The sequence below is a fragment of the Bos indicus x Bos taurus genome, chromosome 6, assembly GCF_003369695.1.
Source record: "Bos indicus x Bos taurus breed Angus x Brahman F1 hybrid chromosome 6, Bos_hybrid_MaternalHap_v2.0, whole genome shotgun sequence".
Classification (NCBI taxonomy): Eukaryota; Metazoa; Chordata; class Mammalia; order Artiodactyla; family Bovidae; genus Bos; species Bos indicus x Bos taurus.
In genome coordinates, this window is record NC_040081.1 from 69,071,668 (window position 1) to 69,084,893 (window position 13,226).

At 34.5% G+C, this 13,226-nt stretch overlaps 1 protein-coding gene across 13 annotated transcripts in view; it reads left to right on the plus strand.

Annotated features, from left to right (window-relative positions):
• Positions 1-13,226, plus strand: part of FIP1L1 (factor interacting with PAPOLA and CPSF1) — a 68,070-nt gene that overhangs the window by 2,950 nt on the left and 51,894 nt on the right. For 4 of the 13 annotated variants that reach the window (XM_027544509.1, XM_027544511.1, XM_027544513.1 and 1 more), the window contains 5 exons: positions 1,947-2,004; positions 3,047-3,150; positions 7,809-7,873; positions 8,542-8,652; positions 9,089-9,219. In XM_027544509.1, the coding sequence (XP_027400310.1) occupies positions 1,947-2,004; positions 3,047-3,150; positions 7,809-7,873; positions 8,542-8,652; positions 9,089-9,219 (469 nt within the window). Of the gene's footprint in view, positions 1-1,946; positions 2,005-3,046; positions 3,151-7,808; positions 7,874-8,541; positions 8,653-9,088; positions 9,220-9,509; positions 9,579-13,226 lie in introns of all 13 variants that reach the window. The other 9 variants (XM_027544507.1, XM_027544504.1, XM_027544506.1 and 6 more) reach the window with 3 other exon arrangements.

Consider the following 13,226-nt stretch of genomic DNA (forward strand, 5'->3'; position numbering starts at 1 on the left):
ATCTTCTGGTTGTATGCTTCAATGAGTAGATTGTATGGTATATGAATTGTATCTCCGCTGCTATTTTTTAAAAAGTGAAGGGAAGAAGTGAGAAATGGAAACAGCTGACAGGGTGTTGAATTTATTCTCTGTTTAAAATACCCCTGTTTTGGACTTTTTTTTTTTAAATTATTAACTCAGTACTGTACCATCTGAAATCTTGTTATTTAATTTTGAAATGGATATATCCAAACCAGTTCCTAACCCTGATCTCAGTTAATCACAAAGTTAGGATTTGTGTAATCTATAGTGATGAAAGTAATATTACTTCCTATCCTGTTTTTCAGTTGGTCTAGAAATTAATGATAATAACAGGATTTTGTGAACTAATTTTTATTTTATTTTCTTAATATGAGTTCTTGGCTACAATTCTTGAAGCTTATTTTCTGATTTCTTACTTCCTCAGTACACAACCTGATTAAATTGATTGGAGAGGAAGCCCTCTCCCTCCCTTGTCACTGTCAAAATGTCTTCATGTTCCTTATTAGCACTTTATTTGGAAAGCAGTTTATTTCATCCAAAGGAAAAGATCTATCTTTAAAATTTTATTTTTCTATAAAAAGCTTATAATTTTACCACATTTCTAGCATTTTAGTGGTGATAGAGAACAAGTCTGTAGGGCACGAGCACCCTGCCAAACCTGTGTTCTGGTACTCAGAATGGTACATATTACATTGCCCTAAATGATCTGAGCTCTTGCTATTAGTTTTCCCCAGATTCTTTGTGACTAAAAAAGTGACTAACCCATCCTTGAAACTGTTATTAACCATTGCATTGTGCTATCTCTAATTGTCATGTTTCATTGATCCAAGGTTTGGTTAAATATACTGTTTTGTGACATAAAAGAACAAGCCCAGCTGGTTTCTGAGAAATGTACTGAATAATCATAGTTGCATGTTTTTTTCCTTGGGCTAGTGTAGAACAATGAAAATTTAACAGATAAATTTTTAGGTTTTGCCCTTTATTTTGGTTTATTTGGAAATTGTATTACCAAAAAAAAAAAACACTGGAGATTAAATTGATTCCTATAGAAACTGTTTGACAAAAAGTGAAGTTTAGAAGAGATTAGCAGAAATTCAGTGAAAAGAGCTTTGAACTGTATCAACATCTGGACATTTTTCCTGGAAATGCTTTACCTAAATAATTGTGAGCTGCCTTGTACTTGAGTTTATTTATCTATAAAATGAGGTTAATGGTTAATTTCCACTATAAAAATTGTAGTTGTTAAAAATATAAAAAACCAATTGCACTACAGTACTGGAAATTTGACTTCATGGATAATGGCCATATGCTAAGTCTCGTGAGAATAAGAGTTTATTATTATATAGCAATTTTGTTATAACAGGGCAAATTCAAATTAATAACTAGCCTTAAAAAAGTATGTCGTGTGAAAATTAGATCTGGAGCTCTTCACTGCCAAACTGGAAGGCAGTCTTAAATGAAAATTAACTTTTTAAAAAATCTTAAAATGTGTTTTTTATTTGACAAAGGACATATATCCAATAAGATGAAACTATAAAATGAGGAAGAAAAGAGGAAACTGTTACATAGCCCTTGGCAGTTCCTACAGTACCTCAATGTTCAAGGTAGTTTTAGGGTAAATAAGATTAAGTATGATGCATATTTTAAAAATGTAAAAAACTCAAATTGTATCCCACCATCAAACTGCAAATTTGGCATCATTAACAAACTGTGGGTGCAATTCCATTTTACTTCCAGTGTTGAATGTACATGTTTTGTGTAGGCATTAGGAATAGCAAAGTAAGACAGGCCGTTTTTACCATCTTTTTTCTTATGCAACAGACAGTAATTTCAAGAAACTCAAACGTAGCTTAAAAATGCTACAATGTTCCATCCTTACTTCAGAAAAGTAATACAAAGCATGTGCTTGTTTTTGTCGCTTGTAGTGCCAATCCTCCATCTGGAATTGAAGACGAAACTCCTGAAAATGGCGTACCTAAACCGGTAACACAAGATCTGGTTACTTCTCTGTTCAAAATCTTTATCGGTAGTTTCCCGTTCACGTGGGGAAAAAACCAAAATTTAGCATTACTTGCAGTATTTCGCATGAGAATTAGTGGGAGGAAACTCTAGATGAAATGGAGCATTTACCAAGGCTTAATGTTTATTGCTTTAATAAAAGAGCAGTTTATTATTAATAATAATAGCCTAGTTTTTTCAAAGCAAGCATTGAGTCTCGCAACCCAAGTTTGTCAGTTGTTTTAGCAGATATATCTATATTTTATTTATATATATATATATATATATGTGACAGTCTGACATCATGCCTATTAAAAGTAATGTTTTGCAGGTAAACAAATCATTGTTCTTAGGAATATTTTAACATGTTTTAATCCTGTAAAAAAGAACTTGTATTCTGCAAGCTCGAACTTGTATACAAAAAACTATTTAGCCTACGAGTTCTACTTTTTTTAATTTTGCTCTTATGTGACTAAGCATAAAACAGCCTTTTAGAGTCAAAATAAAACCTTTGTGTATGGCCCAACTTTTACTCATAGAAACAAAGTAGTCCCTCAGTCATTTGCAGGGCCTCTACTGTGTGTAAATGATTGTCAGGAGTAAGTGAACTGTTTTTTTAACTGTTTGATGATGTTTAACCATGACTCTGTGACCCTTAAAAATTGTTTTCCTTTTACCTTCATGTTCTTTGTGTTAAGAATTCCTCAAATTTTTTTAAGTTTATCTTCTAGATATTTTAGTATGTTGCCTTAGATCTTACTTTTAAGAGGAGCAGTTCTTAATAGGAAAAATACATACAGTGTTATTTACAAAAAGACAATGAAAAACAGTTTTACTTAACATCGTTATCCTTTTGTCATGTACAACTTCCGAGTTGTAAATGAGTTGAAATAGGCAGCAGCACTATAACTTTTTCCTTTACAAGGAGCTCAAAAAATGCAAAACAGTTACCTTTTCAGTTACTCATCTCAAATCAAAGGTTGAAATGGATTAATGAGTGCATTTTGTGGTTATTTTTTTGGTGTAGAAAGTGACTGAGACTGAAGACGATAGTGATAGCGACAGTGATGATGATGAGGACGATGTTCACGTCACTATAGGAGACATTAAAACGGGAGCACCACAGTATGGGTGAGTTATAAGTAACAGTTGTATGTGCTTAAATCAAAGGCAGTGTGCCTGTATCAGACGATTAGTGATTGATTCCATTGCTTTTACAATTTTCCATCTGACCATGATATGAATTCTTATTAAAATTTCATCTGATAAATTGCTAAGACAGTAAGTACAAGTTCTTGTCACAAGGAAAAAAAATATTTGTAACTATCTGTGGTGATGGATGTTAACTAAACTTACCGTAATCATTTTGACAATTTATACATATATCAAATCATTCTGTTGTAAATCGAAAGTTAATACAGTATTCTATGTCAGTTATAGGGCTTCCCAGGTGGCAAGAGTGGTAAAGAACCCGCCTGCCAGTGCAGGAGACATAAGGGACAGGACACAGGTTTGATCCTTGGGTCGGGAAGATCCCCTGGAGGAGGGCATGGCATTCAAGTATTCTTGCCTGGAGAATCCCATGGAAGCAGGAGCCTGGAGGGCTGTGGTCCATAGGGTGGAAAAGAGTCAAGATACAACTGAAGCGACTCGGCATACATGCGTGCATCTAGTTGCATATCATGATGTAAAGGGATTTCAGAATGAAATTTTTTTTCCTAAATATAAAGTTAGGTAAACTTGTGTGGAAGTAGCAGTTTTTTATTCTTGAAATTGAAGTGTTTTTACAAATTCATTGAGTGCCACAGATTCTTTAATTAGAATTAGAAAACCTTAAATTGTTGTTTGCATCTATATTGTTTTTAACATTTTATTACTTTTCCAGACCTGAGTTTAGGTTCTTTAATTTTTTTGTTCAATAAAAACAATAACCAAAGTACTTATTTTTGCTTTTTATAGTGTATTTTTCAAGTGGTTAATAATCCTGAGGGCTGTTTATGCCAATATGTTGTCTCAGGTTTATAGTCTGTAAAGCTGGATCAAGCAAATGGACTACTGAGGAATAAAGTACGGATTGGGATTATGTTATGGTGGTAGAATAAGAGTTGACATTGTTTCTGTGCTTTTCAATTTGGATGTATACTGTGGTACTAGTACATTGAAAACAAACGTTTCGTTAATTGCACTATCATTTATTAGGCAGTCTTATCTGAAATGGAACAACATATGCATAAATGCTTTTGAATATTTAATCTAGTAGAGAAATTTTTTGAAGTTATTTCAGGAAGCTTAAAGGTAATTCAGTTGTCATTATCAGTTTTGCATTATAGTAATGACTGCTTGTGGAATTTTAAGACCCTAGCAACTTTTGGAGGGGCAGGATTTAAATGATTCATGTTAGGGTAATGCTTGATGTTCTCCTCATCTCCACTTAAAGTAAATGATTAGTGTTGAGCTTGTGATATTAGTAAACCCTTATGGTAATAGGCCTTTGTCATCTGGGCTTCCCTGGTGGCTCAGATGGTAAAGAATCTACCTACAGTGCAGGAGATGACCCGGGTTCAATCCCTGGGTTGGGAACATCCCCTGGAGAAGGGAATGTCTACCCCCTCCAGTATTCTTGACTGGAGAATCCCATAAACTGGAGGAGCTACAGTCCTGCTGGCAGACTGCAGTCCATGGGGTCACAAAGAGTTGGACACAATTGAGTGACTAACATCTTGACTTCCTTTTTCATTTGCACTACGCAGAAGGAACACTTTAAGATAATACCATAGTATTCATTGCATTTTTAGGAAGTATTGTCCTCTAAAATTATTTATATTTGCAAGTATAGAAGAATTAAAGGAAATGGTGATTATTTTTTTACTAATATGACCAATTTTGGGATAAGACTTTCATACAAATATTAAATACACATAGACTCCCATAGTACTTTATCTGAACTTTATTTCTTATAGCAGTTTCATGGATTGTAATTATGTTTGCACGTTTATCACAGTTAGACTCTGAAATCTTTGAGTAGAAACCATGGTTTATGAATTTTCCTATTTTTTACAGTGTCCTACGTATGGTATTTAGTAGGTGTTTATTTAGTAAATAGACTGCATATTAAAAAACACAGTTGTCTTTGAACTTTTTTCTTCCCTCAACATTTGACCATGAGAATTTTCAAACATTCAAAGAAGTTTAAGGAATTGATGTGGACACTTGTTTACTCATCAGCTGGATTATATAATTTATGTTTTGCTGTGTTTGCTGCATCACCTGTCTGTCTACTACCTACCTCCATGCCTCCACCCACTCATCAGTCCATCTTTTCTTTTGTAATTTTTAATGCATTTCAAACTAGGTTACAGATCTTTCTAGAGAGTATAAAGCTTTTTTAACCTTGTTATCTCAAGATATAGCCATTGAAAACTGAAAGAAAGCCAAGGAGGAAATAAAATTTAATGAATATTTACTTTGTGCAGTGTTTTCAGAAGCAAATTTAAAGAGCAAATTGTTTTTAAGGAACAATGCTAAATTGGTTTATTGTAAGCTGCTAGAAAGTAACAACTAGAATTGTTGTAGGTAACATACTTTTTGTTACCGAGTTTATTGTATCTATAAGTAAGGTAGGAAGAAAAGCAGATCTTAGGGTAGGAATAATTTACCTTGTGTAGAAGAGTGGCTTCTCAGCTATGTCTTTGAAATTCATCTGCTCATTCATTAAATACTTTTTAAAGACAGCTTGTCTGGCATTCTGTTAATTGATGATGGGAATATAAACTATTCTTGTTTATCAAAAGTAGTGAGGAAGACAGACGTGAGCAAACACTTTCTAGCTAAGCAGTGTAAGTGCTTAGCTAGAAACATGTACAGTGATTTAAAAATTTTGAGAGGACGGTTGCTAAAAGTCTACGTGTGTTGAAGAGAAAATTCTAGAGGAGGTAGTATTTGAATTTGTTTCAGTAATTCTTGAGACAGAAGGAAATGGACTGATGGTTTTTGGCAGAGGAAGCTACTTAGATACAGTGGAAGCATGACTTAGAGGAACCAGAATGCTGGAGAATAAGGTAGATGAGGAAGGTTGCTTCTTTAAACCACAGAAGAGGGAAGTTAGTACATTTTTGCCATGTAATCATGGTAAAGGTTATTAGGTCGGTCACATTTGAAATAAAACTCCAGCAGATGTAGTTGAGATGTGCTAGACAGAAATTATTTAGTAGATTTGAAGTAATCATCTACATGGGGTGATAAAACTAAGCCAGCATCAGTAATATAGTGATAGATGAAATAATTTGATATATATGAGTAAAGAATAAATGGAAATAACGTGGGTAATGGTTGGTTATAGATGGAAAGGGAGATAAAGGACTCATTGACCTGGAGATTTCTAGATTAGTTCATTGTGTACATAGCAGTGTATTACCATATACGGGTAAGGTGGGAGGAGCGGGTTAAAATAAAATTTCTTGGTATATTTAATTTGAAGTTCCTTTAGACAGCCAGGTACATAGGATCTAGCCCCTAGAGAAGCCTGACATCTCATGGTGGCGGGGTAGCTATTGATTGGTGTCAGATTTACTTGAATACAGTTTTCCAGACAGCTAAGCCTTTTTACTCACAATGAATGCAAAGGCTCGGTGGCATTAAAAAAGAAAAGTAACATTTTAAAAGGCACAGTGGGGAAGGGAAAGTAGCTGGGTGGAAAGTAAAGAACTTCATGTAATGAACTATGGTAAGCCATAAATACTGTTTTGATTTATCCTTTAGCAGTTCTGTAAGAGGACCATTTGGAGACAGTCCTTGGTTTTTGTACTTTGACTTTCAAATAGCTGGGACTTTTGTATATCTTATATAGATACCTCAGAGTGCTTTTGCTGTGCTGAACTTGATTGTTGAAATGTAAGTATTAAGAGGTAGGAACCATATTTGTCCAGTTTCTCTTTCTCTCTGCTTAACTTAGAACTATATGTGATACATTGTTGGTACTCAAGCATTTATTGTTGTGTCCGACACTTTCGACCCCATTGACTCCTCTGTCAGGTTTCCCTGTCCATGGGATTTCCCAAGCAAGAATACTGGAATGGGTTGCCATTTCTTTATGCAGGGAATCTTCCCGACCCAGGAATGGAACCCATGGCTCCTGCTGCTCTCCTGCGTTGCAGGCAGGTTCTTTACTGTTAAGCCATGGGCAGAAGTATTTATTAGATGAATTAATTAGTCAGTGAGATGATAAAACCTTCAAGTTGGTAATGATGGTCCTCCTTGATAGTAACAGTTTTGTTTGGGCTACCTTATATTTCTTACATTTATAGCAGTGGAGCTTTATACAAATATTTGAGTATTTTATTGAATATAGCCTTACTTTTTTTTAGGCAGAATAACCTAGGTGTCACAATTAACACATTGGAGACAAAAGATGAACATTATTAGGCAGGCAAGAAGCAGTGAGTTTTTGCAAGTCCAAATGAATGAGTAGGAGATGAGGAAGTAAAAACTAGGCATGTAAACTATTCTTTCCTTTCCAGCCAAATTTCTGATTAGTTTGTAATAGTGGAATATTGAATTATTTACAGGTAGGTTTTTAAGATGGAAAATTAATCATACTTTTAAATAAAATTGTTTTTATCTTTTATTAAGCAAGTGACAGACTTTTAAAATTTAAAACATTTTCTAAAATGTTTGAGTTTAGTGTCTGTCTATCCAGTTAATATGTGGTTATATAATTTATATGTACATACTGAATATTTTGCTGTTTTCATTTCAGCATTTCACGATAATTTTTATTATTTTGCTTTTAGGAGTTACGGTACAGCACCTGTAAATCTTAACATCAAGACAGGAGGAAGAGTTTATGGAACTGCTGGTAAATTTATATTTGTACTTGCATCAGTAGGAAAATAGGGCATATATCTGAATAAGTCATGAATAGATGTTAGTTATTACAGCTCAGTTAAAAAGAACCGTTTTGACCATATATAGTGGGCACTTGGAGAAGGCAATGGCACCCCACTCCAGTACTCTTGCCTGGAAAATCCCATGGATGGAGGAGCCTGGTAGGCTGCAGTCCATGGGGTCGCACAGAGTTGGACCTGACTGAAGTGACTTAGCCGCAGCAGCAGTGGGCACTTTCCTGTAAATGGCTGACTAATAAATACTTCAGGCTGTGTGGGTCACATAGGGGTCCTGTCATGTGTATGTTTTTGTTGTTGTTTGTTTGTTCTACAGCTTTTTTAAAGGGTAGAAATCTTTCTTAGCTCACAGAATGTATGAAGATAATGATTTAAAACAGGGAAGTTTCTTGGTACAGGAATCCCTTATTATAAACAAGAAGTCTCTAATCTCTGTTTTATCTTATAACTACACCATAAACTTTGACCTCACTTTTTATTTGTGGAAACGTTACTACTTAGTGTGAAATCTTGCCAGAATTAGTGCTAGCATTAGCAGTAGTAAAAAGGTGTCATTGTTTTCTGTTTGTCTGTGGTATCTCTCACTACTATGGTTCCTTTACCGTTTTGTAATTTTCTAAAGTAGGAACGAAAGTCAAAGGAGTAGATCTTGATGCACCTGGAAGCATTAATGGAGTTCCACTCTTGGAGGTAGATTTGGATTCTTTTGAAGATAAACCATGGCGTAAACCTGGTAAGATTATTGTGGATTATATCAGTTTAAAAAAATTTTTAGTATAAATAATCATTAGCAAAGTTTTTTTCAGCATCAGTATGAACAATCATTAGAAAAGTTTTTTCAGTATAGAATATTATTTTTTAAATGTAATTTTTATTGTCTTAAGCACACAAGTAATAATGACTTATATTATTAAATCTTACAGGTGACCTAGCATTATATAAAAGTAGACTCATTGTTTTTATTATAATGCCAATTCTAGAGGAAATCATTTTGGTCAAAACTTTGTATAGTTCTGTTGCTTTATGGTGTTAATTGGGAGAATTGGTAAAATTAGAAGAGGTGATAAGACTTAATAGAACTCTATATTTTTACAGTTTATTATATTTTATGTACTACATAAAAATAGAATTGAAATCATTTGTACACTGAAAGTGTGTTTTATCTTCAGGTGCTGATCTTTCTGATTATTTTAATTACGGGTTTAATGAAGACACCTGGAAGGCTTACTGTGAAAAACAGAAGAGGATACGAATGGGGCTTGAAGTTATACCAGTTACCTCTACTACAAATAAAATTACGGTAATTAGTAAATATTCCAAAATACCCCAGCCTTTTCTACTGTCCCAATTTTATTCCCTAAATACATCAGTTTTTCCCTATAAAGGTGGTTAAATGCTATATGATAGTTTAAAAATTCCATTTTACCGTGTTTGTTTTTTTCCCCTCCTTCCCTTCCAGAGTTTCATATTAATGATTATCTGATGTTTTTAGTTTCATGTTGCAGACTAGCCACAGCTGGTTTGTCTTTATGTGGCCTGTCAATTAAAAATTATGTGGTATCTTAATGGGGAATATGTTATTTAACTTAGGCCGAAGACTGTACTATGGAAGTTACACCAGGTGCAGAGATCCAAGATGGCAGATTCAATCTTTTTAAGGTGAATTTTAGTAAATTATCCTTGGTTGCTCTCATTTTTTGTTCTTGAGTCTGCTCCCATACCACTACTCGAGGGACAAGATTAAAATGGAAATAGCTACCTTTTTTCCAAATCTTCAGCTTCCTGGTGACTTACAAATTTGCTGATTGTTGTTTTATCTCCACTTTTGCAAGCATGTGAATTATAGCCTATTATACTAACAAATGCAAAGTAAAACTATTCTTGCTATATGTTGTGATTTTATTTTGAGTCAAGTGTATGTTTGTTTGTAGGATATAAAAGTTCATGCCAACAGGCTAAGCACTCATTGTAGATCCTGCTGTAATTTTTATCAGAATTGGAGACTTATTTTTCCTGATTTTCTGTTAAAAAATGGTAAGGTAGATGGCATACCCTGTATTATCTGTGTGACACTGAAATCATTGATGTGATGTCTCTTACAGTTTAAGGTGTCTCAAGAATCTTAGGTATTCTTTGAGAGTCGCCAAGAAAGACTCAACAAAATTAGGATAAAGTCATTGATTTTTTAAATGATATTTAAAAGGAGCATGTTAGTGAGGAACTTGTAGGTTGATACCACTTGGGTATCAGGTCTGACTTTTTGCTTCTCTATTCCATATGATCATTCCAAAGAATAATAATATATTTTCATACTTGTGTGATACACAACATCCCACAAACTTTCTCAAAACCTGATTATAAACTCTTCTTCCTTTATCTTAAGTCTTAATTCTTGATTCTTGTGTGGAGTGACACTGGGATGTCAGTGACTGGGAGTGATTTTTAGTTGGAGCTATACACTCAGGGAATTTTTATAGTCAGGAACTTTTCTGTGTCCCTTTTGGGGCTTATAGCCCTGTCCTCCAAAATACTGCCTTATGCAATGCATGTGCTATATCCGCAGATGTAGCCGCTCTGCTGGACACAGTTCTGTATAGAGAATTTAATTTTAATTTACATCCTACTTTGGGTAAGTATTTGGTTCTTGTTCTGCTGTAAATATTTTGAAAGTGTTTGATGTCTCTCTTATTTTAAATGGTCATCAAGTTATTTTTGATGATACCTACTTATTTAGACATTGAATATACTGTCTTTTACAATTGGAATGAATAGTTAGAGAAGTTATCTTGATGAGGAAATAGTTTGTTGGCAATGGTGCTTTTCATTTTCTTCCGACAGAAATGAGAACTGCCTTTTTAAACTTCCAGTTTTTGTATATTTTGTGTTTTCTTGCAGTAAACTTCTAAAAGCAAAGAATAAGAAGAAACTGCTAGGGTCTGGTCTTTTATTGAAGATAGCCATAGTGAATAAGTTATACATACAATCTATCAAAAAATTATTTTGAAGTTTCTTTTGATCATGTGAGAGGAGATTGATTGTTCCATTCTGATTTACTTCTGAAGGAATAAGGACTTGAATTTGATAGCTGTAGTCAAATTATTTAAGAAATCAGCCTTATTGAATCAGAGAGTTAGTTCTTTTTGGAGAATAGAAGACATGGCTTTGTAGGGTGTAGTTTAATTTTAGAAAGCCTAGAAACCAGGAAGATGAGTTGGAGGAATTACTGCCTGTTCGTGATTAGGACAGTGAGTTACAAGTAATACTGTTTTGGTGGCAGTGTATGGTGTAGTTGAATAAAGTCCAAGCTCTTGTCCACTTCTCTACCATTTGGAACTGTAATTATTAGGATTGGTGAGAAGGAGATAGAAGGAAAAAAGCTCGCCCAACTTTATTAATATATCTGAATGCCTTCATTGTGCCCAGCCCTGTGCTACAGTAAAACAGTCTTTGTGTTCAGGGAGCTCATGATCTGAGTGATGTGTACATACAAACTGATAACCATATTGTATTGTGAAAGTCTTATATTCGTATATTAACAAAATACAGTAAGGAGTTCAGAGGGGAGAGTGGGTTATCCTACATTGCAGAGTCTAGAAGGATTCAAATGGGATGTGATAAAAAATGAATTAAGTTTGCATTACTAGGAGAGAGGAGAGTGGAGAAGATTGTAGGCAGAGAAAACAATGTGAACAAAACCAGATAGTGTGAAAGAAGTGTTGAGAATCGATGAAAGATAGAGGAGAGAAGCCTGGAAATGGTAGAAATGATGTGAAAGACTAATGTGCAAGTACCCTACAGATGTATGGATAGGTAATAGGAAGCCATTTGAAAATTCTTGGGTATAAGAATAGCATAAGCAAATCTGGTTTTCAGAAAAAACAGTTGGTAACCAGGGTGGGCCACAGAGTATAAAGGGTGGGAATGTGAGTCAGAGTCCAGATAGGAAACTGTTGGAGTACTATGGGCACAAAATGATCAAGGACTCAGACTGATACTGGGGAATGGACAGAAGAACAGGTTTTTTAAGTTATTTTTATATCTAATACAAAGATTTTTTTTTATCCTTAGTTATCTGAGGGACAGCCAATCAGCATCTTTAAAATAACTTTTAAAGTTTTTATTAAGTTAAATTTTCAAACATACTAACAAGTAGATTTGTTGTTTTTGTTTGGTCACTAAGTCTGTAGACTCTCTGGGACTCTCTGGAGTGGGTTACCATTTCACTGCACAAATGAACCAGCATGTGTTTATTATAGTGTCTCAAGTGATTTATTAATGTTTTAACATTCTTAAAGTCTTTTTGTACACTTCAGTATAAAGTCAATTGAGTATGAAAACAATTGTACAATTATATAACTGAGAGTGAAGGCAAGAAAGAAGTGACTAGTAAGAATGGGTGATATGTATAAGAAAAATTGACCACAGCCTTCTCTCAAAATATTAAAGTTTGTGTGTGCATACCTGCATAGGTTTCCCACCCGCCCTGCCCCCAGCTCTGTGGAAGCATTTATGAGCTTTGTCACCATTGTGAATTTCTTAAGATGTGTCGGTCTGTTATCCATTGTACCAAGCATTTATTTGTACCTTCTTAATCTGGAAGTATAAATCCTTCATTTCTGGGGTATTTTCTTGTTTTTTTTTTTTTTTTTTACTTTGTCTTCATGTGCCTTTTGGACCTCTTATTCAAAAATTGGATCTCCTTATGCTGATTCCTTTTTCTTTTCCTATCTCTTTGTTTTCCATTATCTGGAGATTTCTTCGGCTTCAGAGTTCTTCTATTCACTTTTTTATTTCTACTGTTACGTTTTTGAATATATAAGAAGGCTTTTCTTCAGTATTTAACTGTAGTATCGAGTCTTTTCTTTAAAAAAAATTTTCAAAAAGATTTATTTTTATTTTTGACCTGTGGTTGAAACATCTTTGTTGTTGCGTGTGGGCTTTCTTTAGTTGCAGCGAGCGGGGGCTGCTCTTCCATTAGTGCGGTGGCTTCTTTTGTTGCAGAGCACAGGCTCTAGGCTCATGGGCTTAATAACTCAGTGGCATGTGGGATCTTCTCAGACCAGGGATGAAACCGGTTTCCCTTGCATTGCAAGGCGGATTCTCAACCCCTGAACCACTTGGGATGCCCCTAGCATCCTATTCTTATTCATGTAGTGATGCAGTGTTTTTTTCTCCCTCTGTCTCTCAAAATATCTTAATATTAATGGTAGATTGATTGATAGGCTTTCTTTTTGTGCATAGTCTATTTTCTCCAAGTTGATCTTTTAAGTTTGTTGTTTTTGTCTTTTGCCTTTGACTTCTCAAATA